Genomic DNA, 27,623 nt, shown 5'->3' with positions numbered 1-27,623 from the left:
ATTTTTCACAATAATAATTAAAAAAAAACCCTATACATATATCAACCTAACCTAAATAACCATTCATCATTTTCAATTAAAAACACCACACACACAATCTCAAACAACTGTAATCTATAATTTCACTTCCTCAAATGTAAATTGATATTTTATCATTATTTGTAACGTTTTATAACAAATATGATCAAAAAACAAATTTTAGAGGGAAAAAAAGCCTCTGTGGTCGCCAGTAATTTGTATTATAAAAATGGCAAAGAGGTGCCATGACCTCAGGCCATTTTAAACTGAAAGCGTGAACCGGAAACAGTGAGGTCAGAGCGGCGCTTGACGCTGGTGGTCACGGTGAGCGGCACAGCCACAGCGGGGCAGGGCGAGCAGGGGCCGGTCAGCGGGCACAGGTGGCGGCGGATTGACAGACGGACGGACGACGGCCTTCAACATGCTCGTTGGTTAGTCCAGGACAGTCCAGAGCGTTTGGACCTCCAAGCAGAGATTTGCTCCTGCCGGACCAGGACGCTGGCCGACCACTGCAGCAAACATGTAGGTCCACCCAACATTTGTCTCCTCTCCTCTCCTGTCCTGTCCTCACTCACTTTGTGTGACTGCGGCCGTGCAGACCCGGCCCAGCCCCAGCCCCAGCTGCTCCCTCAGCTGACCCGGGCTTTCCTCAGCTCCTGTCCGTGTCTACTTGGTTTAAAGCTCGTTTATGTTCGGGCTCCATCACTCTGTGAACCTGTAGGCTTTACTGTTCTCCTCTGTCTAGCACTGCATCTCTGATATTCTCTCTGTCTCAGCGGTTCTCAAAAGGTGTCTCTGAATGTAGTTAAACCACATTTATCTTTTTTATCTGAATAATATCCACTGTTATCCAGGGAGTTTATCATTATCTGCTCCAAAGTGTATAGTCGTCTTAAAGATGTATCCTTGTTTTAATCAGGAACAAAATCGGTTGAAAGTGACCAGAAATTGTGAAAAAGGTGGTGAAATGAGATTTTTAAAACCTCAGAAATTAGTTAAAATTTGCAAAGTAGAGTGGGCAAAAATGGACAAAAAAGTGGTAAGGAGTTCAATGTGTCAATATTAGTTTAAAAGTGGCAGAAAAAAGTAGGAATAATTACTTTCAACTGATTTTTTATGGGCATAAAAAATCATGAATGTGGTTAAATTGGGGGAAAAAGTAATAAGCCTGAAATATGGTGTAAATATGGGGTCAACATATGCAACATAAGGTGGGAAAAGTGGTGGTAAAGGTTTATAAGTGCCCAACATGTCTTGAAAGTGGAAAAAAATGTGCAGAAATGGCATTTAAATTTGATGGAGGAGTTGCAGAAATGGGAGTAGCAAAAATTATTTAAAAGGAGCAAAAATATGACTAGAAAAAGTGATAAAAATAGGTTAAAATATGACAAGTTTGGTGTAGTTGAAGAAAAATTATGTAAAAAAAAAAAAGAAGCAAAATTGGGCTCAAATAAATAAATAAATAAATAATATATATTTATTGAAGGCATCTAGCGACCCCCTCCCAGTGTCTCGTGACCCAGAGGTTGAGAACATCTGCTCCAAGTGTCCATAAAGTTGTATAAACTAGGTTTTGGTGTTAAAGAGTGTGTTGTCTGTTAGGGAAGATGTGCTGTGGATATAAATATTATAAAATCATTAATGGGGAAGTGAAATAAACTGACAGGATAACGAGTTACTCTTTACAACCAGCTGTGGTGGAACCAAGGGGGCAACATATGGCCTCTCCATGACTGAAATATGTGTATGATAACACAACTTCATGGACAAACTTTGTTTGCATATACAGTTTAGTATTCACTATTTGCACAAGGGTAGGTCAGGTCTTCACTTTATTATCCCCTGCCACAAAGTGTGAAGGGGATATAGGTTTGAGCTCTGTCTGTCCGTCCGTTCGAGTTAAATTTATTTATTTAATTTATTTATTTATTTGATAGGGACAATGCACCTTAATAAACATCTGCATTGAAACAAACAGACGTAAACATGCCAGATTATAGCCACAGGGCTAATTTACATCTGTAGTCAGATGACAGAAATACAGAAAATACAACAAACAATGTAACAGAAATGAATAAGTACAAGTAAAGTAAAAGAAGAGTCACTTAATGCTCACAAGACTGGTTTGCTTTAAGCCACACATTTGAGTTTGGTTTTAAATATAGGAAAATGTGGGACATTTCCTATTAGCTTTTCTCTGAAACTGAAGTCGGTGTGTGGCCTCAGGGTATCAATACCTTGATGGAGTTCGCAAATGAGAAGCGCACAATTATTTATTTATTTTTTTTTTTTTTTTAACTCTGTTCGAGGTATCTTCAAAGGGGACAGCTTTTCTTAGAAACCATTTAAGATAGTTAGTAATTTTATATTCTGATGTATCATTTTCTTATGTATACCTCTAAGTTCTTAGATCTAGGACATTTAGAAAAAGGTTGTGAGCTATAATGACAACCAGTCTGGTGGGGGATGTCGATGACTGTCTTCTTGTTACTACATGATTCTAACTTTAGAAACGACTAATGCAGTGGCTCGTGACCCCATTTTGATATTAACAATTTCTGGTGACCCTAAATAAATCATTTTCTAAAATTACAGTAGCCAGGGCCCAGGATTAGTGACAGTTGTGGCAGCTCAGATGTTTTTTAACTACATTTTATTTGAAGTAGATTTATATTTGTGAAAGTATAGAATACAGTTTTTTAAGATTGAGTGTTTTAGTTTTAAAATTAATTATTAATTAAAAAGATGATCAGTATTTTTTATTTTAATTTTATTTTTTTTATCAATTACTAGACATTTCAGGTGACCCAGTTTGATATTTGGGCACCCCACATGGGGTCACGACCCCAAGGTTGAAAAAACCTGGCCTAATGGGTAGAAAGTAACACCTAACAAATACTGCTGAAAAACTTTGTTTTAAAAAATAGATTAATATGATGTAATAATGTAACGGGGAGATGTATAAAATGCTCTAAGATTTTGATAGAGAGACTGTTGGGACTGTGTGCGGTACTTTTTTCAAGTTTGGCATTTCTTCAAACCTAGACTTCCTCACTTTTTTGCACAAAGCCAGATCTTACCTGTGCAGAATGACTTAAACATTGACCATTTGGGAGACTCCAGTAAACTTAACATGCACGATGCTTGACCATCTGACAAAGCACACGCCTTCTCAGGGGTTACTAAGCAAAATAAGTTGGATAAAAGCCAGCATGGTCTTGTTTCATTTTCCCAACCATTTAAGCCAAAGTTGGTTTTCCTCATTGTTATTCTAGTCATTTGATGAATAATCGATGATGGAAAGTAGACTTCTTCACCAAACATCTCTGTACTGCCTGTCTGTAAACCATTCCTGGAATATTTCTGAAGTCTAGTACACAACATTCCAAAGGTCTGCCTGCCTTAGCACATGCAAAGTATTTAAAGAGAAAGCTTTCACTTTTCAACGCAATCACCATCAATGACTCATTATACTTATAGCTGGCTATGGAAATACTCTATACTCCAAATATACAGTATCGCTCTTTTTCTTTGTTGCATTGTTGCTGTGTCATGACTCATGAGATGTATGACATCATACAGTTTATTTCATTTAAAATAGTTTATTTTTCCATAGTCATGTTTTATGTATAAATATGAATAATGAGCTTAAGAAATGTACTGTGGTCTGTCAATAAGATCAGTCGGTAGTGAATGTTTATATGCAGCTTAAGAAAACAATAGAAATGGCTTAGTCCAAAAATAACAGATTTTTTAAATGTAAATTTAAAGAGCTTAGCTCGGCTAATGTTTTCAAATTTTAATAAAGGCCATGACATACTGTAAATTTGTACTTGCCAATTATATTGGTGCTGGTTATATAATTAGAATATCATGAAAAAGTTCATTTATTTCAGTAATTCCATTCAAAAAATTAAACTTGAATAATGTAGCCTAGGTGGCCTAGTGGTTAAGGACGCTGTAATCGGCTTGTAATCGGAGGGTTGCCGGTTCAAACCTCACCTGGGCCATCACTGATGATGAATTCATGTTGGGTGTGGGATACATATGTATGTGTATATACGTATATATGCATATGTGTGTATCCATAAAATGAAGAGTCCGTCCTTAAGACTGCTCTACTGTAAAGTGCCTTGAGATACCATTGGTTATGATTTGGCGCTATACAAATAAAGATTGATTGATTGATTGATTGATTGATTGATTGATCACTGTGGGATGTTGAGCAAGCAGAGGACAAATTCCATGTATGTAATAACATTACATGGCCAATTAAAGGCGAAAGCCCTGATTTAATTAATTTTTTTTTTTTTTTTTTGTTTCGTGCACCATCTACCAAGACAAATTCCTTGTACTGTCCTTAAAACTGTACTTGGCCATTAAACATTTCTGATTTTGATTCTGATATGCTCCCGCTATCGTTTTTTTTTTTTCCTCAAAATCATTTTCTGCTTTTTCACTAAAATGTGCAGGTACGACTGCACAGAAATTTTGTCACTGTTTTTTGAAGGAACCAATATTTTGTTTACTAGAATATTGCACTATAATGGTGTCACTGGTAAGAAAGACCCTATTTTTTGTTTACAGAAAGCACTATTGGAGATACTTATTCCTTTACATTGGTATGTTGACACTTTGTTACAGAAATGTTGCACTAGAATAGTGTCACTGTTTATAGGACACTTTTTCTATTTATTGTCTTTTAGAGATGTAAAATAAAAATTGTATTTTTTCACTTAATCTTTTTTTTCTTATTATGTCATAGATTATCGTAGATTGATTTCTGACCAATATATTGATAATCGTAGTATCGTGAGATAATCGTTATCGTGAGCTTTGTATCGCGTATCGTGAGGTACCCTGAGGTTCCCACCCCTACTGTACATGCTCATACTTTTCATCTTAATTTTTTTTATATCATCCTAAGTAATATTCTAATTTTCTGAGATACTGAAATTTGGATTTTCATTAGTTGTCAGTTATAATCATCAAAATTAAAAGAAATAAACATTTGAACTATATAAGTCTGTGTGTAATGAATGTATACATTTGAACGGAATTACTGAAATAAATCAACTTTTTCATGATGTTCTGATTATATAACCACTCCAGCACCTGTTAATGCAACTAAATTGAATTCAATGAAAATACTTTAATGAAAAAGTCTTCATTGCAATAATACAAATAACTCCAACAATAATTTATTTATCCTTTGGCGTGTTTGTGTGACTTCTCCCACCGCTGTGACATTGTGACAGTGTCAGTTTGGGCACATTCTCTCTGGGAGTCTCTTCTGCAATATTATGAGTCTGTATGGCTTCAATTGTAACTGAATCCATACCTCTAGTGTAATATAATGTTTCACCTTATCGGGGTGCTGCACTTATTCCAGGTTCAGAAGAACGTAAGAGGAAAAGAACTTAAGCAGACGGGAGAATTTGCGCATGGCCAGATTTGAATGGAAACACCCACATTTCAGGGCCGCTCCACCCAGGGTGCGTAACTGGGATGAGAATAGTGGGAGAATAGCACACAGCCAAAAACAGCGCTGCCGCATGGTTTTTCTGACTTACGCCAATGGTAGAATAGAGCCCATAAGAACAATGTTGAATTTGTTTCCTTTTGTTTAGTGAGCTGCCATGGTTTAATGTAATAATGTGGTAAATACATTGATCATTAAAACTGCCTGTTCTGTCTGTGGACATGTAGAACTGTTTATTGTACAGATGTTTGTGATTGGTATCTTTTCAATGTGATAAGCTTACTTTAATTCACCACTGAGGAGATACTCTAATTGATTTCCAATAATCAGAACAGCCTCCTGTTTAGCATTTCAAAATTTCCCCATTTTAATTTCAGAGTTTACACACGTCTGTGTCACTTTACACTTTTAAGCTTTGTTTCTGTTTTTATCAGCTTTTCCTAATCAATTGTCATTACAGGCTATCAAACTTAACAAAATCATGGCAAACACGCTTATTACGGTTATTGTGTCTAACTTTTTTACTTAATGTCAGATTTATACACAGAATAATTTCAACAAAACATGCTGAATTTTGAGTTTTAAACCAACTCATGTTAACAAGGGGGTGTTTGGGAACCAGGACAACCTGATGGCAAGTGGGCTATTGAAACAAGACCTATATGGATGAGGACGGAAAACACTCAATTGATGGAATGCTACTTATACCAGCCATCTTGGAGAAAGATGATATATGCAGAAAATGTGGGACCTTTTAAAAACTCAAAAAAGCCATGTAGAGAGCCAAACATGTAGATAAAGGAACAGTTTATATAGATCAATATATCTACTTTTCGGTATTTGGCAATAGAGGAAATTACACTATCTTCTAAATCAGTATAATTTCATTCTGAAGATTATATTGCGTTTTGTATGGTTGTCTGCTGGTCACACACTGCTGTGGAAGGTCAACATGGTTGTGTTTGTCACTGACACAAACCACATTGAAAGCTAATCCCACAAGTATAGTTTGTGCAATGACACAATAACAAGCTCCTGAGGCCTAAAGGGAGAAGAAAAATGTTGACTTATCTGAACTTTTTATGGACCTGCAGTACCGGTTCCAAATTTTCATGAGCTCACAGTTTCCTCATCCTCATTGATTATCATTGCTTGAGTATGTGTCTGTTTTTAGAGAGATATAAAGGGCGTAACGTGTGAAACAGCCGAGATAATTGTTATACCACAAATTGTGGGGTTGACCTGGGTTACAGGGTTGTGATGAAGTGGATCAGGTCCAGCTGAAAGCTACAAATTTGTATGTAAACAGGAACTCTGTCTAAGTATCAAGTTTTCCATCTGTCCAGTGTCTGCCACACATTTTAGTATATCGTCTGTGGGTAAAGTGTGATCTGTGGCTGTGGGAGAATAGTTATTTTCTTTGTTTTTCAATGTGATTTTCAAAGGCTGCACTTTTTTTTTTTTTGTCCTGTTTTGTACTTTCCTGTTCAGTTCAAGTGTTTAAGAAGTGCAGTCCACATGTTTACATGTTTCATGAAACATGAAGTTAGTTAGATGTGTTGAAGAGGTAAAGCCACAGATTTGTTTGCTTTATTGTTGTAATCTGTGCTTTAAAATGTACATTATATTTATTTAAAGTTTAAAAAAAAATCTGAAATTGTTCATTATGATACAGATTTTTTGCTTGTGTTCATTGAAAAATACATGACAAGAGGCCCTTGAAAAAAGAATTGCATATGAAATCGCAATATTGAGGAAAAAAATCGCAATTAGATTATTTTCCAAAATCATTCAACACTAATTGAAACATTACTTTTCTGTCTTGAGCAATTTTATCGCTCAATGATGATTTTAGTATGAACAATGTCAAAAATGATCAGAGGAAAGGAGGCGTTTGTGGTTAGCGAAGCTAAACCAGGATCTACGAGGCAAAAATCTGGACAACATCCGAATGTGTTAGTAGGGGTGTCCCGATCAGATATCGATATCGGATATTGGTCAGATGTCAGCCTGAAAACGAATATCGGATATCGGATTCAAATTTCTGAATATCTGGTATTTTTTTCCCCAATTATTTTTTTATGTATTTTATTCAGTTATAGAATACTGTAGATATTATGTTGAAGGTTAAAATGTAACCAATAGGTTAATAATAAATGGGTCAGTTTTTCTCATACCTACTGTTGCTGATTATTGTTCTCTGTTTGAGTGACATCACATGATCAAGTCTTTTCTAACATTCCACAGTAAAAAAATAAGTAATTATTATTTTTTATTAAAAAAAAAAAAAAAAAGTATGTATGATTCATGCTGATATCGGTATCATATCGGAAATGAAGAAGTTGTATCGGGACATCTCTAGTTTTTAGGTAATTGTGTGATTGACAATCAATTACAATTGATTTAATATTGTAATTGAGTTCAAACAATTGACTTTGTAATTGTAATTGCCATGAGAATTGTATACAAATAGTAAATTATAATTTAACGCAAAACTGGGGAACCATGCCACAGTTCTAGTATAGTTCTACACATGTATTGCACAATTATGACACAATTATGACACAAAACTAATAGACTAGCAAGAAAATAGATAATAAATATTTGTTTTTTGTGTATTTTACAGCTGATTTAGGACCCGTTATTATAAGAGATGCTAACACAAGAGGAAGGACAATTGTGTCAGTAATTGTGATTAATTCTAATTTACTTTCTGAGGATAAAAAATGATTGTAATTGGGGAAAAATAAATAAATTGTAATTGTAAATTTAATTGCAATTGAACATAAGTAATTGAAAATTGAATTGTAACTGAAAAGTGTGATTGTATCCAACCCTGGTTTTAACACAGAATCTTTGGTTACCATAGGACAGATGATAATGTTGAGTGTATGTGTACGACTGGTCGTGTAATAGACCGTCTACAACCTAATTAGCTGGTTGCACTCAGTGACAGTTAAGCTGCTTAATGGCCAGCTGGAGATTAACCAGAAAAAGTCCTCACTTTACAGGGACACACACACACACACTCACGTGATCATTTAGTGCTCAGTAATGTTTGTAGAGTCGGTCAGCAAACGTCTTAGTTTTTCTTTCTTTACTCCTTGGCTGTACCTGACTCAGACATAAGTATCTGCTGTTTTCTGAATGCATTCCAAAATGTTGTGTGATAGCACTACATAAACACACACAACTCAGCTGATAGAGGACAGTATACAGGAGAAATGTAGCAGACTGTTAAACAGCTGCTTACCAAAATTGAAATCAGGAATGTTCAAGATTAGCTTTTGGATGATATCCGATATGCTGATATCATTCTACATTTATTTTTACAATAACAATATATACACAGACCCCAACCCCCAACTTAATTCTGGATCACATTTCAGGTCCACGTTTTACCCTTTTCCGTTTTGTTTCCGTTTCATCGTCTTCCCCTATTTAGATGACTTTACTAGCTATTACATAATCATGGTTCTCACCAGCACTGTTGAGCATAGGGCCCCCCTACAGTGTGATGTTGCCCCCTGTGGTGTGTTTCAACCAGCGTAGGGGGGCTTTTCTGTTGTTGTTTTTTTTTTTTCCTTTTTTAATCGGTATGTCGTAATAATCGTTACTCACATGCACACAAAAGGGATCTACAGGTGTGCTCGTAATGTTGAAACTCTCTTTTTAATCTGCATAACTGAGGCACACATACATCAGCCATTTAATACTGGCGATTTGCTCGGATGCTCCCATCTTTACCCGAGGATCACTGATGTTGCCTGTGTGCATTCGCCGCTTTGTAACCGTAATCACGTCCAATATAAACAGTGTAGCTTCAACCAGAGACGTAGTGTTTATCAGCACATGAAGCTGCTCGTCATGTTTGTAACTTGCACCGGATCATTCTACATGCGCACGCACGGATGTGAAAACTGTGGTTGATACAGGTTCAGGCTTAAAGAGACATTGCTTCATTTGGGTCAGACCAGTTCAGGCTTTGTTCTGTTGGGCTCAGGCTGGGTAAGGTCTTCATTTTAGGCCTGATTAAAGCTCTACTGTCTATATCCTCTGCCTCATAACTATAGTTGCACGATACCCACAATATCCACGGTACCCCGCGGTGCCAAATTGTAACGGTTCTACTATACTAGAAATTCTACACGACGGTACTACCGTGGATTACGATACTACCGGTGCCAGTTTCCGCTACATAGCGGCTGCCTCTACTCTCCTTCCGGCTTCTCACTGCACAGTCTAAGCTCACTGCACGCTACTCACTTGAAAACAAACCAACATGGCAATCGAACTCCACAGCTGCTGAATAATTGGCTTTTTGCCTGTTACTGGTGACGTCCGGAGATATAATAGGCTGTTTCTGCACGCTGGGTCTGTTAGCTGATTGGCTGTTCGTGTGTTTCTGCCGGCAGAACAAACTCCATGAAGACAGCTCCGCTTCAACAGAAACTCGCTTCAAAACAAATGACTCATGCCAGGATGCTTCTTGGGACTGATGTTACTTCTGTGATGTCCTCACCTCCTCCCCCACCCCCTGCTTGGAAAGTGGCTTGTGACATAGACTTTGACCCAGGGGGCGCCACTTCACAGACTGATTCTGATGCTCGGATGCTGGCTGTGAAGAGCATATGGGAGAGAAATTGTGATGAACTGTCTGACATTGAGCAGGACCTGCTTTTTAGACTTCTCACGGACTTTTAAAAATGTTTCTCGTTGTCAGAGGATGATGTTGGTCACACAGATTTAATCCAACATGACATCGATACAGGAGATGCCCCACCAATTTGGATGAGACCTCGTCGGCTCCCTTTGGCAAAGCAGGCTGCTGCTGATAAAGCACTGGGGGAAATGCAGAGGGCGGGAATAATTGAACCTTCGAACAGCCCCTGGGCTTCTCCTGTTGTGATGGTCCCAAAGAAACAAAAAGGGGCATGGCGTTTCTGTGTGGATTCAGGCCGCTCAACAATGTGACCAGAAAAGATCCCTATCCTCTGCCCCGCATTGACGAGGCCCTGGATACTGTATCTGGCTCTTCTTGGTTCTGCTCATTGGATCTCCGCAGTGGATACTGGCAGGTCCCGCTTGCCCCCCAAAGCAGACCAAAGACTACGTTCATCACAAACGGGGGCCTCTGGCAATTTAAGGTCCTGCCATTTGGGCTGTGTAATGCGCCTGCTATAATTGAGAGACTGATGGACAGAGTGCTGGCGGATTTTCCAAAGAGTGAGTGTGTGGTGTATCTAGACAACATCTTGGTGCATGGAACATCATTTAAGGCTACGCTGGATGTACTTAGAAGGGTGCTTGGGAGAATAGGTCAGGCAGGTTTGAAGTTACACCCCCTCAAATGTTGCTTTATGAGACATGAATTCTCATTTCTGGGTCACTTAGCTTGGTGAGGGGGGCGTGGGCACCTTGGATGAAAAAGTAAATACAGTGAAAGACTGGCCCACTCCGGTTTCTGTGTCAGAATTAAAGAGTTTCTTGGGACTGGCATCTTACTACAGGAGATTTGCAAATGGATTTTCCTGCATAGCAGCCTCACTGTTTTGCCTACTACAGAAAGGAGAGGTTTTTGAGTGGACAGAGGAGTGTGAGACAGCGTTCACTAAACTTCAGAATTCTTTAGTAGAGGCCCCTATCCTTGTTACCCCTGATGCCAACTTACCATTTATTGTAGACACAGATGCCAGCGGGGTGGGGTCGGGCACAGTGTTAACCCAGGTGACCCAGAGTGGAGAGAAGGTAGTAGCTTACTACAGTAGAACATTTAACAAAGCAGAGCGCCACTACTGTGTCACAAGACGGGAGTTACTGGCTGTTGTTTCTGCCATTAGACACTTCAAGTATTACCTTGGGGGTCTCCATTTCACAGTCAGGACTGATCACTCAGCATTACAGTGGCGGACGAGTCACGAGGTGGTGGTAGATGTTTGGCTACTAACCTGAGAGATCAGCCAGACCCCTGTGATTTAGTCTAAGTGAGCACCACAGAGTGGATAGATGAACAAAGACAGGATGCAGAAATCTCACCAGTGGTCACGTGGGTTAGCACACAACAGAAACCACAGTGGGATGACATAGCCATGCATTCACGTGCAACAAAGGGACTCTGGTCCATGTTTGAAACTCTGCGTCTCTGTGATGGGATTCTCAAAGGGGTTGGAAAGAACCAGCGACAGGCGAGATCTAGTGGCAGGTTGTGGTACCACATTCTCTACATGATGCTGTCCTGAGGTCGATGCACGGAGCGCCAGGATCAGGACACTTTGGTGTCACAAAAACACCTTGCCGCTTGCGTCAGGGGTTCTACTGGGGGCAGCAGAGGAGAGATGTGGAGGATTTCTGTCGCCTATGTGACAGCTGCACTGCCCGGAAAGGCCCCACTGGGAGGTCACATGCTCTGCTCCAACAGTTTCACACCAATGGAAAGAGTAGGGATTGATGTTTTGGGACCATTTCCATGTACAGAGAAAAGAAACCGCTACATCCTTGTTGCAGTCTCCCTGATCAAGAGTCAGAGACTGTGGTGGACGCTCTGATTGGCAGAATGTTTAGCAGGTTCGGGGTTCCAGAGACGATCCACACAGACCAAGGCAGGAACTTTGAATCTCGTGTATTTGCCATCATGTGTAAGAGATTTGTGCCCGGAAAACCCGCACTACTCCACTCCATCCACAGAGTGATGGATTAGTCGAAAGGTTTAATCGCACATTGGCTCAGCAGTTGGGAATCGTGACAGCCAGTCATCAACAGGATTGGGACAACCACGTCCCACTGGTGCTGATGGCCTACCGTTCCGCTGCCCAGGATTCCACTTCATGTTCCCTGGCTCTCCTGATGCTGGACAGGGACATCCAAACCCCAGCTGAGATGTTGGTGGGGACCCCCCGGGGCCGAACTATGCTCGGAAACTGCAGGACAGTCTGGAATCTGCCCACAGTTTTGCCAGACATCAGATGGAGACTGCAGGCGTGAGGCAGAAGAGGATCTAAACGTCAGTTTGCAGCCGGGGAATTGGTTTGGGTATATAACCCGCGGAGAAGAAAGGGAAGGTGCCCTAAGTTGGATAGTAACTGGGTGGGGCCGTGCAGAACCCTTGAAAGGCTTGGAGAGGTAGTTTACCGGGTCCAACTGCCACCAAGAGGGAGGAGAGTTGCATTACATCAGGACCGGCTGGCACCATACTGGGGTTCAGCCGTCCCACAATGGTTGAGTCCTGAGACTGGTGCTTGCTTACCTGCTCTGTGTTCCTCGCCCCAACTGGCACCATCTCCACCAGAAACGCCTGGATGTGCCTGGCTTGTTCCTGAACCCCCTCAAGGGTCTTACACTGACTTTAATCAAGAGCTAGCACGCTTTTCCTGGGCTCCATCTGATCCGGGTTTCAACGTGCTTCATTAAAGACTACAAAACTTGGATTACGGCTAGAGGCTCGTCATTACAATACTAATAAATTTAAAAAATAATAATTATACAAAAATGTATGTCAAATAAAGTAAAATACAATTAAAAGGTAGATATAAGTTGTTTTGACATGGATTATTCTGACTGCTCCTTTTTAATTATTTATATGTCATATAAAGATGTATGAGAACAGCATTAATGTCACCTGATTTACCCTCAGGGATCAATGTTTTACTTATTCTGAGCAGGTTTATTGATTACATTTTGATCAACTTAATTTAAATCAACCTAATGTAAATGATCCTAATGACAACTTTCCAGACCGTAATGATAAATGGACACAAGGAAACATCAGTTATTTCACCACTATGGGTCAGAATATTTGACAGTATCAGTTATCATTACCTACGATGTTTCAGACTCTATCCCTGGCATCGATGGTCTCGTCCACAACAACAGAACAACTTTATTCACGGATCTTCTGTAGCTCTGATGAGATGTTTAAACACAGCTGAAGCTGATTAAAGCTGATCATGTTTTCACAGAGTGCCGCTGCACTACACGAGAAACGGACGGAGCTTCACAGAAACAGCAAAGTTAAACGGGCACTGGTGGCTCTGTCGTTAGGAGTGAGTGATGATTTACATAATTTTTGGCTGTTTAGACGGTGTTCTGGGTGGTTTAAGTGGTGTTTAATGCGGCCAGGGTGGTGCACCTAATAAGCAGTCCTCGCTCCAACTGAGAAAAAATGTTGCCATTTGCTCATAGGTTTTCACCTTTGTGCACAAATGTGAGTGAAATAAAGCTGTGTCACGTAAAGCAAACAACTCTTCAGTGTAAATGAGATGATAAAACAATGCAATGGGAGCATCTACAGAAATCACATTAATTGTAGAAAATGCTAAATATTGGTGTACAGCCTACTAAATATAAAGCAGAGAAAAACAAATAAAACACGTATACATATACAGTATATATGTATACACTACTCAATTAAAATGTCAACATATACAGTATATATGTATACACTACTCAATTAAAATGTTTACATTCGTTATTGATATAAAACATATACCGGTAATGTTTTTTTTTTATTTTTTTTTTTGTATTTATTGGGCAGTACTTTGGTGTAGTTTTTAGCCCAGCTGCCTCACAGCAAAAAGGTCCTAGACTTGTCATTTGGGGTGGTAAAAAAATTGATAATCGATTAACTGCCATTTTATTATTGATGATTATTAATCGATTCTCAAATTTTCAAAGACTGATTATTTACATTTTTCAAATTGTAATAGAAACTAGGCAAGTTCCTCTAATTTGAATATTTCCCTTACACTATACAATAATAAAGTTGCTGTGAGGTGTTAGATAATTTAGCAGTTGACTGATGTTAAATGGAAGATCAATAATAGGCAAAGATCTAATTGATAATTGAAAAACTGTTTGCAATCCTATTGAGACTTCAATAATCAGAATCAAATGGGGAAATTGGGCGAATTAACCATCCTTGGTTTTCATTTTTGGGCGACCGTGGATCAGGTGATTGTCGTTTTCTGAGAGGTTGGGGGTTGGATCTCAAGACTACGCCTGTCCAGTTGTTGAAGTGTCTTTGGGCAAGACGGTCAACACTAGGAAGCTTCCAATGGTAAAATAGCGTCTTGCATGGCAGATCTGTCACCATTGGTGTGTGAATAAGGGAACGTGTTGATATTGTAAAGTGCTTAGGGAATACTTAGGTGATAAATTAAGTGTATTTTACCAGCAGGTTGTTGTTGCAGATTAAACCATTAGTTTAGCAGCTGCTTTGTTTATGTATTTTACCTCTTTGCGACAGCTTAACCTCAGGGTTCACCATGAAGGGTTGCTCTGATGGCACTAATTCTGTGGGCTCTGTGTTAGTGTGCCTAGCCTTATTCTCCAATACATGAGGAACCTTCCATTTAACATTATTGTCAGTCAGATTGGCAATGGGTAGGGATCCAAATTTACCTCAGATATTTAAGAATGATAGAGAGGCTTGAAATACTGAAACATGTCAAGTTGGATTGATTGCCAATACAACTTACCAATTGAACATTCTACACATCAATGACAGATATGAGTGCTAGCATATGCCCCAACTGTGAATTAAGGATAGAATCTGGCAAAAAAGAAAAAAAATGGTGTGTTTATAGCTGTAGGCTTGGCAATGTAATTCCATTTCCATGTAAAACCGTATTACACAGGTACCCTCATTACCCGTGTAGTACGGGCAAAATTATACCACATGTAGAACCTACAGTAGCAGTCTATGTTATAAGATGGTGTTGCAGAATATCTTGAAATGTCAGATGTCAACACTGACCTTCGTAGAGTCACCAGGTGATGAGGTGATGCAGTCACCCTGCATCAGTTCACGTCTAAGACAGTGAGACGGTATATCTTTATGTATCAATATAAGCAGAGGTGGAAAGAGTTTTAAAATATTCTACTGAAGCAAAAATACCTCTTCTTGCATTTGTTTAAGTAAAAGTATTGGTCTACAAATGTACTCAAGGAAAAGTAAAAAGTAGCTAGTTTAAAATGTACACATTTTTGAACAGTTTTGGGGTTCTATCTTCTGTCGTCTAAAACGTGCAACGGAGTATTTACTTAGTAACTGATACAAATTACAAATTAAAACATAGCAGGGTACTATACAAATACTGCTTTTAAAAAGGACACAAAATCTCTACTCAATTACAGTAATGAGAGTAAATGTTATTTGTCACTTTCCACCTCTGGAATGGATATAAATACTCCAATTTGTTCAGCATGATGCTATTAACAGCAAATGTTTCTCTTTAGGTGGAATCTATTTTTATTCACTTGTTTTTGTTGAATTGTCATTCCTAAATTAATAATGCTACACTGTTATCAACCCTTTTAACACTAGTTAATAAAGAAGCCAAGATGGGAAATAACCAGTGAGGTCAGCAGGAAAGAAGCAAAGGGAGCACCGCCTTGCTTTTTCCTGTTTCCTCTTCGCCTCCCCCTCCTCTTAGTACTGTGGCCAAGAAGAAGAGGATCAGTAAGAGAGCAGTCCAAGGATTAACAACAGACTGTGGAAATGGGGTGTAATGAAAAGTGAACAACATTGGGATTAAGGAAATCACCGGAATACAATTTCCCTAAAATTAAGCTCTTTGTGAAGGGGAGAAGACTGTTGGACTGGAAAAGAAAGAAAAGCAAGCAATAACCCACTCATCTCATCAACTTCTGCTTAAAGTGCTTTTTGGTTTTTTTTATCTGAAAGTGGGATCATTGTGAGGAAGTCTTATCATCATCAACAAGCTACCATGTACAGTGGATACAATGGAGGTATGGGTGTATCACCTATCAGCATTAATCATTAACTCTGTGTTTGTCTGAAATATCTACTAGTTGTTGGTTAACCTGTTTGCAACTTATTAGGATGTGAGTGCTCACTCTATACCCTGAAAATATGTTCTCTATCTAAAATGAGTTCAAATACTTGTAAACATACCTCAGGTCCTTTTAAGCATTAATTTTTGAGGTACATCAGAAACCGCAGCACTACAACGTATAAAATATCTCACAATTTCTGCTTAACCTAGTCAACCATTAGAGTATTTAGAATAGAATATGATCCTCGGAGGTGAAATTCAGTTGTTGCAGCAACTTGAAAAAGAGCAGACTGTAAGAAAAAGAACTAAAAAAACACACACATAATAGTACAACAAATATAAAAACTGTAAGACAGACAATTCAAAAATAATAAAAAATGAAATCAGCAAATGATAACTGAAGGAACAGAGATCAAACAATATAGTCACAATTTTGTATATGCACATTAGTCAGTGACGTTAAGACTGGCAGGATTATGTCCTTTTAATGCAATTCATATTGATGAAACACACTGCATGCCTCAAGTTATTGACAAGTGTTAAAACGCACAAACGCAAGTATTTATACTGCTTAAACTTTATCACATGGTTTCCACAATTATACCAGACATGACTGTGTCCACATAAGCCACATGTGTCAAACCCGGGGGCCAAAGCCAGACTGTTAAAGCATCTGATTCAGTCCATCAGAGAAAACGTGAATCATTAGATAAATTACCGACTGTTTCAGTTCTAGACATCTCACTCCTTCCAAATAAACTAATTCAATGAGACTCCACAATATTTGCATGGGCTTGCAATTTTCCCATGCTTATATCACATGACTGCAGTCATCTTCAACAGCGAATGGTTGAAAGCATTGAATCTTTTTCAAAATCCTGTATTTTCTCACACTCAATTTCAAATTCCTCTACATTACACAACAATTAATCACAAAATCAAGCATGTTCAAGAAAATGTGCTGCAAGGACTAGTACCTGTCATTTAGTCCTTGGATATTGTTGGTGCATTACATACTGTATATTTGGAAGTGGCCATTACGGCACAATAAGGTTGAATATGTTTTGTTTTCTCGCCTAAAATTTGGGGACCACTCGAGTTCAAACTGCTCAGTTATTACCCCTGAACTAAAATGATTTTGACAGGCCTGATCTAAAATAACAGTTGGGGCAAATTGATCAGTCTCCTCCCCATGAGTGATGTCTTAAGATGTCTTGGTGGATGGTGTTAAAATGGCTTTTTAGATGTTTGAAGTCTGCTGACGCCTCCCTGAGATCTCAGTCTTTACTGCACTTTCAGTACAACTGATCCATTGGCAAATCCCTCATCTGATTTTTTTAGCCTACTGCTGTTCAGCTCTACCTCAGCAGACATGTTTCCTCCTCCACTTTACCTCCTGGCATTTTGTTGGCATGTATTTCTAAAGACGTCAATCAAACCTTGAACTATGCTACCATGATTCTCTGTGCTTCAAAGTCTGGGAAATGACTTGGGCTGGCTGTACCGGGAAGTAGTTTGGTCATACTTGTGACTCATTTAGCTTCAAACTGCTATATGTTCCTGTCCCGGCCCCGTGTTTCAGGAAGTCACTCCTTGCCTTTTCTTTGCCTAAAAAGGTTTTTAAAACCTATTTTATTAAACTAACTTTATTATTAACTGCATTTGGAGAATTTAACAACTCAGTAATCTGGAATTGTGGTGCATCAAACAGGTGTTGTGATGGAAGGCCAAAAACACATTTTTTTTGTTGACTGTCTTTGCACGTGTCTTTGTATTCATCTGTTTATTAATCCAGTGATAAACTGTTGACCTGTCTAGGGTTACCCTGCTTGTCCCCTCGGTAATCTGGGATAGGCTGCAGATCAGTTGAATGGTATAAGATGGTAGTTAGTTACTATATGTCCTTGTAGGTTTTGTAAAGCATAGAAAGGTTACACACCTGATTTAAGCTTGAAACTTCTGTTTTCACATCAGCCTTTAGCAAAGGTTGCGTAACAGCAAATATTACGCTAAAGTGATTCATAGAAAAGTGTTACTAGAACCTGCAATGTAAAAAACACAAACAAATAATCTCTATAAGTGCAGATCAGTTGTGTATCTCACATTCTTTGGATGTCAGCTTTCAACAGCCATGTGAGCTCGTTCCACTTCACTCCTAATGGAATTTAGTTTGTTCTCTTTGTGTTAAATTTCCTGCTGGATTATAGCTAGAACTTGTAACAACTGTTGTGTACCCTGATAAATATGTTATAAGTCAAACACTTCTGGCCCTGGGCCAGCAAAGAGGCTCCACATCCTTTAGTTATTTTGGTTTTCATCTCGAGGATGTTGATGATGATGAATGCGGCTTGTCTGTGCTGGAGAATTCAGCTGATGCTTCCTCGGGCAACAGAAACTAATACTCACTAAGTTTTTGTGTCAATGTGCTCCTTTGCAAACCCACAGGAAAACAGTATTGGGCTAATCATAGTTAATGCTGCTCGGAATTATAATTTTTAATCAGATAAAGACGGAGTGTAGGCCTCGAAAATCAATTAATCTAAAATAATTTGCATGAAAAAATATGTAAAAGGTTTACATTGCCATTCAAGTCAATAATATTCCTTTAATCTTTCATGCATAAAGGATCATAGTCTAAAGGGGCTTTTTTTTTTTTAACTAACACTAAAAAAGTCAGAAGCAGTGATGAAAAATGCAGCAATGGATACATTTTAGTCACCAATGAACAAAATGCTGTAAAGAAGAGAGAATAACTGGTGGGACAACTGTCTGCTGTTCATCAGATCCTCTGAGTACACTTTGATGGTTTTAGAAGAAACTAAGTTGCAGTTTTATCCGCTCATCTTGGGGAGCTAACACTTTCTCTGTGGCTGTTTGTTTATGTAATCTTTAAGGGCCTCACTTCACTTCATGGACTGCTTATAGTCCCAGACATCCCATCCCTGACTAGCTGTACGTTTAGGCTCAGTGACATGCATGTCTGCTGTCAGATGTACACATTTATGAACCCAATAGATGCTTTTTTAAATACCATTAGTACATCTGTAGGGATTAGTTATTTTCTTGTACTTTTGAAGTACTTTTTTATTCTATTTTTGTTCTACTGTTGCAGTAAGATATTATACTGTATATGTGACATGCCATGAGAAGACCAGGAACATGTGTGCCAGGGGGCATTATTTATAGATTCTGAAAGTGTGGATTCTAACCTTTGGTAAACCAGGTGCGTCCCTAAATCCTTTGCGGCGCTGTTTATTCACCTGCTGTGAGGAATTCACTAAGATTGCGGCACTAATGGGTGGGCGTATAGACATGGTTGAGACCACCCTATTTAAATGAACATTTTGCTTGTTTAACGTGGAGAGGTGAGTGCACAGAAACACAAAATTACATTTGAAGAAGTTAAATTGGAGGCAGATGGACTTCTCTGTCTGCTGCACAAACATTTAATAATGTAGAAAACAAAGTAAACAAATAAAAATACTGTTTACTAAACTTTCAAAACGTAATGTTTTTTCCCCCATAATCTAATGTGTGTGCTCCATCTGTTCCTTCTGAGCTCCTGCAGCGCTATGTCACACACACTCTCAGATGTGAACATTGTTCCATCGCTGCGTAAATGATGTTCTGCCATTAACGTGACACAAGAGTTTGACGGTTAAAACATGTAGAGGAAGACACTGGAGCGATGTATCGGGAGCGTCATTCACGGAGCCACACGCATTTCTGTCCCTCACACACTGCATTTTCTTTCAGTGGCTGTTAATATTTACAATTGTATTATTTAAAGGGGGTATATGAAAAATCAACTTTTGCAGTTTTTGATCACATATGAAGTAATTTGTGTCCACCAGCACACAAAATGTGAAATAAAACCATCCAGTCGTTTGTTTCTGGTTTAAGTCTTATAATCCAGAGAAAATTGCTCCGTTTCAAATTTTCTACATTTGTGACGTCACAAGTAAAATTGGGAATCAGTGTTGCCAGATCAGATTGAGAATTTCCAGCCCAATCACATTTTAGGACCCATCCATTCCAATAAAAACAGCCCAAACACGAACCACGAATCTGGCAACACTGTGTTTGTGACGCAATGCGACGCAGCGGTTCAGACAAAACAGCAGGTTATCACCTTGAATGGACTGTTCCTATAATCTCTACATGAGATAAGAAAGCAGCGTAGCAGCTTCGGTAAGTGTTTGCTGTTGAAGCTGCTATTGCTGCACGGCGTATACACTTCATCAAACAGTGTTTTTCTGACTCACAATTACAATGACCCCTTAAATCGTCACGTATTTTACTGTAATGTCCAGTTTTTTGGCTGACAACAATGACAAGTGTGTGAATAGCAAAAGAAAGTCGCTAGTGATCAATTGTTGTGTGGAGTCATATGTGGAGTCTGCGTCTATAGGCACTCCGTCGCCCACTCAAACAGCCCGGTTTTAGAATTGGTCAGAAAGTGACTTTTCAGAGGGTTAAAACTCCAGGAAACAGGCGAGTTTGTGAAAATAAACCTCAAATACTATGTTGTTGGGGTTCTTAGAACAAATAGAGATGGGTGAAAAATAGCATAAATTATTTTCTTATACTGGAAAGGTTAACTGGAGTTTTTTTTCCTGTCTCCGCTGTGTTTTGTGTCAACATTCAGTGAGGTGATGACCTCTGCGTGTGTGTTTGCACCTGCTTGTCAGTCGTACTATTTTCCTGTGCTACAACAATCACCGCAAACAGTTCCAGATTTGATGAATTGCATTTCGTCCACTGCATTTATTTGCGCCCCTTATGAGATCCGCCTACTTTACATATTCATCAGAGGGAAATGTGCTGAATGGATTGTGGGCGCATTGTGGATTATAAAAATCAATCCAAAGGTGCTGTAATCAATATTTATTTGATTTCATTTTTTTACTTAAACCCTAGTATTCTCACAATAGCAGTGCAACACGGAGTGCTTTCAGTCCAAACATGGCGGACGCAAATGGTGCTCCACTGGGTAAAGGCTCAAACATACTCGGGCTGACACGAGGACTCCGCCAGGGCAATTAAATGCAAAGTTCAGATTTTATGACCGCGCTGACTTCTTTGTGTAGTTGGTGTCACACAAAACACTGCTCAGCATTGTATCGACCCGCATTAAATGTAAGACTGACCTGTATTTCACCGCCTGGTGAAACGAAGCAAGAGAGATGAACATAAGCTTAGAGGAGAGACTGACAGACGAGCTACAACAGTACAGACACCTTTAAAACATGTCCCAGGAGTACAATGAATAAAGAGAAGCACTAAGTATTCTGGGAAATGTAGGATTTAAATGAAAACTACTACGTGGCGGTGCATTCGGGAATGTAAGCTCTGAGGAGAGCGGACAGTCTGCACGGTGTCCGCCTGAGTGTGTTTGAGCCTTTACCTGCTACACCTGGACGTTCATGGTAACGAAGTCGTACATGACGGGAACCTAAGTCGACGGCGAGTGGAATATTATCCCCAAACTGTCAAAAGTTGCACTTTATTACCTCACTGTTCCCTTAGATGTTTGTTTTACATAAATTGAAGTAATAGTTGTTACTTCAATAACTTGTTATAACCAGTGCTGTTTGTGGAACACTGGATAAATATTTTTCTTTTTTATTGTTTATGGGCAGAAAATAAAGATTTTTCTTATTTCTACAAAGTAGAGGATTCATACTAACAGCTTTTTCGCTGACTATATGCATAATATCCAATGAAAATTTAAAAAATAAATCAATCCTGATTCCGATTATTCAATTCGAAACCCTATTAATCGAAATCGAATCAATTCAAGAAACTGGCCGTAATACAAAATATTGGCTGTGCATGGTAATTTAGCTATAGTGCACTAAGAAGAATTCAAACTGTAGCTTTAAGGGTGATTACTGTCATTTCTGAACAATAAACTACACTTTTTGGTTTGTTTTTTAAGAAATGCAATAGTTTCCTGGAAAAATGCACAGATGAGTCGCACCGGTCAATAGGTCACATCACACCTCAAGGCTGCTTTGAGTTGGATCAGTGCAATGCTGATTGAAACCTCTGTTAGCCAACAGTGTGCCTCATTCTCTGCATCACATCCCATGTGATAAACAGCATTTCACTATGTTCTGGTTTCCACAAGTTCCTCCTATCCTAACTACGGTACTCACTGTCTGTATGACTTGAATATTAAAAAATGTAATGTGGGTTCTGGATATTGTGTGACACTTAACATAATTTCTCGACAAATCTGATATAAACAGACTTTAACTGGGTTCCAAGTTGAGTGACTAGTCAACATGGCTTCACTGTCACACAAAGTAATTCACATTTAAATGTGAATATCAATTCAAATTTGTACTCCATGGTTATGTGGACTGGCTAAAAAAAAATTGGAAATATGCCGCTCAACTATATAAAAGTCCTTAATTTCAAATTTAAAAAAGTAGTGACTTCGGAAAATACAGTCGTTCTGTTTTTGGGACTAACGGACAGAGATGTTTCAACATCGTTCCCTACTTAGATGACTTTACTGGCTATAAAACTTCCTAAAATCAAACCAAACATGTTAAATAGGGTTGATTGAGTTAGCTACAGTTCAGAATTTTATATTGATGTGCTTCAGAGGAGCTTCAAAAGCAGGTAAGGTAGAACTGCTGAAATTACGCAAAAGTATGTCACAAGATCTTAAACATATTTGCATTACTCAACCAAAAATACCAGGAAAATGCGGGATATGGTCCCAAAACATTTACGATAAGTGATGGTTTAGTCTGTGTCATATAGGTATTCTCATTACATTTTTAGTAAACTATCGCCAACCAATGAATCACCCTAAAGTTTTGCATGAAATTCCATGAAGCTATGTGTTTACTTAGCATGAGATTTTAGAACAAGACCATGAGCGTTATTTGACATATTTGTCCGTTTGCTACACTCGCTAGACATTGAATCACCTGTGTTATTGTAAAAAATAGTGTGTAAATATGTCAGATTGTCGAGGCCTGGGTCGATAACATTTTCTGGATGACATATTGTCTCACAATTTATAAAAGATAAACAATATTTTCAAAAACAATTTTTAATTATTTTTTCTGTATCATATTTTGCAAGTACACCCGTGCAAATGCATTAAACTTGTATTTCTCATAATTTATTTTTATTTCTCATGTATATTGCCATTTTTAATTGGAATGTCAAGAACTTTTAATTAAAACAAAAACAAACAAAAATATATATAAAAAAAAAATATATATATATATATATACTCTCTTTGCACTTGAATAAAATAGACCCTGTCACTGTTGAGAAAGAAACACAGCAATATAAAACCAAACCCAACCAAAATAATAAATGTCTTATCAAGTCTCGACAAACCAAATCACACTTTAATAAATGTTGAACATCAGAATCAGAAATACATTTAGTTACAGACATTATAGTTGTACATTCCGTAATGGGTAACTCTGCCAATCCAGTTAGGACTTTTAACCCCGTCCACACCATGTGTTTGAACACTCTTCATGTAAACAGAGCAACAAACAGGATAAAAACATGCAGGTTTTCTCATCTCTGAAGAAATAATTCAGGTTGGTTATAGCGGGCCTGTGTCAGTAATCATTGTCCTTTTAACAATTGTCATTTTTTTCATACTGTCCTCTGACTACTACTACTTTGAACAATGCTGTGACACTGCATTTTAATGAAACACACAGGCTGCTCTACATGCCCCTCCAGAGTGCAGTAGAGGTGACAGTGCCACTCATTGTCAACTACACTAATTCGATAATCCGTTTCATTAATAATTGCCTTGCCCTGTTCTTGGCCTAACTGTCTGGAATGGACATTCTTTACTTAATGGTAATTGTAGCCATTGATTAATGCTGTTGTCTTTCCCAGAAGCCCTGGGAGTTTCTTTCACATGTTCTGTTGCAAAGCTAAGTGTCATCTTCTGTGCATTCTTTTAGTCCTTAGCGTTTCTACAGCTTCTAGTATTTGGTCTCTGTGAAGTCGCTGTTGATTGGCTATCCATCTATCTCTTTTGCTCTATTTCTCTCTCTCTCTATCTGTGTGTGTTTTTTTTTCCAGAACGGTCGAGGAAACAGAGGCCAAAAGCCCTCTAACAAAAGCAGTGGTTTCACACACACTGGTAGCACAGCAGCGTAGGGCACTGAGGCACAGTTCCCATGTTTGTAAGCGAACATCAATAGTAATAGAGATGGTGTGACTGGACTTAGTTGGTAACTTTGGGACAATTGCATCAGTGAATAAATAAGGTAGGGAGAATTTTTGTTGTTGGTCATATAATATTATTTTTGTTTGTACAGAGTGAGGAATTTTTTAGAAGTCAAATTTGTTGTTTACTACTACATGCTTAGCATAATATGTGACTGATTCAAATGAAAGGATCAGTGTTTTTTTTTTTTTTTTTGAAGGCTCAAGGGTTTTACTGGGAAGATTTTGAGGAGTTGAAGTGATTAGCTTAAAGCTCTTGGTGATGATCCATAACTTTCTGATATAAACCAGATCAAGACATAATGTAAAGTAGGCCTCATAGATCAATAAGCATCAAAAGCCTCTTCCAAAAAACAACATAATTTACTCACAGGATATTTATTCACTCCACCAATAACAATGGGTTTGTTAACAAATGGTCATTGAACTTCGGAAAAGTTCCGTGCATTGCATTGTGGAATTGGGAAGTTTTGATTTTTAAAATAACCTTGTTTTTATTTGACTTCAACTGTGGACTTACTTGCATACTTGACAAACTTAATAAATAAACAAACCATGACAATCTAGTGAGTAGTAGATTATGAGGATTTTTTAATCATATATTTTAATCTAATTACTGAAAGATTTCATTAGCATATGTGTTTCTGATAATAACCCAAATGGCACATTTCGATCAGTCTCACTGCAGATATAGGGTCGAACAATTCACTTCCTGAAACGGAAATTGCAATGTTTTTATTATTTATTTTTTTATTTATTTTTAAACAATTTCAAGTGAAATTTGCAATATTACAATATAGTCTCACAGGCAGGTTTATGGAAAACATGCATTTACACACAATTTTTCAGAGATGTAGTGATATGAGTTGACCTCATGAAATGGAAATAGTTACTGTGCATGACATGAACTAGAACCTCACCTACATATTTTTGGACAATATTAAGCATTCACATGCAATATTATACTGTTCAAGGAGTTGTCTAATGTGTAACAACTTTAGAAAACGGACAAATGTAAATTTTAATCTTGTGTGATTTCACACAGTTTTTAATTTGACATTTTGCAGATAATAATGAAATTAATAACATTTAAGTCAATCTTATTAATCATGTTTTTGCATGATTTTGTGTAGTTTAAAAGTCTGTTGTAACAGAAACAAAATGGTAAAAGGCTAAACTGACACAGAAAAGGATAAATTCTGAAACAAAATTGGGGAAAATTTGAATTGAAAAACAGAGCCTCCACAGATATTCCCAATCTTATCTTTAAATCCAAATGTGCTGCATCTTTCTTTTGATTACATAATCTGTATAAAGGCCCCAGAGTGATTACCTAAGCCCTTTCACACAAAGAGACTGAAGTGCTGTCACAACAAAGCATGATGATTTACCAGGAAGTGAATGAGTGAGGGAATGAGGTTGGGCATGATATGACCCAGCTTTTCCATTTGTTTTTCATGTTCCTGCTTACTCAACACCCTCGCGTCCATTTGAAATAGCCTTTCCTTCTCCACTATCTTTTTTCCTCACTTCATCCCTAAACTGGTCTAAGTCAACAAACGGATACCAAGTTCCTTCATCTCCCACATTTTATATGGAAGTTTCATAGACAGATGTAGATGATATGAAAATCTGGATCCTAACCCTTCCTTCTTTTAACAATAAAAGGACAGTTTTTCTATGAGCAGACATAAGTAGGTCATGAAGTAAAAAGTCAAATGATTTAGTTGATTTCAGATGTCTAGTAAATAGTAAAGTAGGGCTGGGAGGTATGACCAAAAATGTAAATCAGGGTATTTTTCAAAAATTCTAACAGTTTCACGTTATATGACAGTATTTTATTTTTTTTATGCATAATCAGGTGTTCACAGCATTTTCTACTGGTTGAGAGATGAATGTGCAGTAGATTGACAAAGGATGGTCTATTTTACTGTCATGATGAGTGAATATTGTAGAATAATTCCACACTAGGAGTAATACAAGTTTGCTGCTGCAGCCCAAGGGCTGTTTGACGCGCTAGCTTAGCTTTAGCATTAGCTTGAGTTCTAACTTTAAATGCTGCATACTCAGTGGTGTGGTGGTTTCTAATCTTATGGTGAATAAGGTAGTGTATTGTTTGCAGCTCCACCAGGACTTATGTCCGCGTTCTAGGAATTACAAATTGCGATCCTTTGTCTCTTTTTTTGTGTATTACTGCCGACATGCTAAGCTAACCGTGCCTCTGTGTCTGAGTGTTGTTTTCCTGTAGCAGAGGCCATGCGTACGCAGGCACATGCTCACATTCAGCTTCAGAGCTTTCAATTGTGTCTTTCTGATCCATTTACACGTATTATTTACACCGCAACTAACACCAGAGCGCAACTGTTTACCTTTCTATTTAGAAGCGCAACATTGAAAAGGGTCCGGTCTGAAACGCGGCACAGCGTAGCGTTTCGAAAGTTGTGTAATCAAATACACCGGTATGGCGATATATTAAAATTAATATCATAACAAAAATATATACCGGTATTCGGTATGAACCGATATAACGCCCAGCCCTACAGTAAGGGTTTAAAAGTGAGATGTAGAACTTTTACAAACATAAATGTGACATCCATCTATCTATAAAGCAAGGAATCTCTGTGTGTCTGTTTGGACTGCAATGATACCGTTAATGAATTATTTCATAAAATTGTCCACCAGGAGTGGACAATTTCATCAAATCAGCACTGAGGATTGAGTGAAACAGTTGGCCGGGTTAGAGGCAGCCTGTGGGTGCACCAGAGCCAATCACTCTGTGGGCAGTGGGGCAGAGAATGGACAGTGTACGACCGTGGGCAACCTGTCCCGGACGGCAGAGACCCGGGGCTGGGGCGCCGTCCGCATGCGGGTGTGTTCAATTCAGAATTAAATTTGCATTAGGAATTAAGTGTTTACAAGGTCAGTTTAAAGAGGATTCAACTTTTATTCTGAATTAAAAAAGAATTAAAGCTCCCATGTAAACCATAAAAAAGCCACTTAACCTCCCACTTTTCTATAGCATGACATGCTTCCTACGGGCACTGCACTAGTAAGTCATAACTCAAGGAGGATTTTCTTCTTCTTCTAATTACATCCACTTTTAT

At 38.3% G+C, this 27,623-nt stretch overlaps 1 protein-coding gene across 3 annotated transcripts in view; it reads left to right on the top strand.

Annotated features, from left to right (window-relative positions):
* The first annotated feature begins 342 nt into the window (after positions 1-342).
* Positions 343-27,623, top strand: part of ripor1 (RHO family interacting cell polarization regulator 1) — a 69,286-nt gene continuing 42,005 nt past the window's right edge. The window contains exon 1 of one of the 3 annotated variants that reach the window (XM_028451178.1): positions 343-540. Coding sequence is in view for 1 of the 3 variants with exons in the window: in XM_028451176.1 (XP_028306977.1) it covers positions 16,225-16,246 (22 nt within the window). In the remaining 2 variants the exon portion in view is untranslated. Of the gene's footprint in view, positions 541-15,918; positions 16,247-24,233; positions 24,561-27,623 lie in introns of those variants that run through there. The other 2 variants (XM_028451176.1, XM_028451179.1) reach the window with 2 other exon arrangements.

Source organism: Gouania willdenowi, chromosome 6, assembly GCF_900634775.1.
Source record: "Gouania willdenowi chromosome 6, fGouWil2.1, whole genome shotgun sequence".
Taxonomy (NCBI): Eukaryota; Metazoa; Chordata; class Actinopteri; order Blenniiformes; family Gobiesocidae; genus Gouania; species Gouania willdenowi.
The sequence above is the reverse complement of the archived record's forward strand: the minus strand, read 5'-3'. Positions and strand labels throughout refer to the sequence as shown.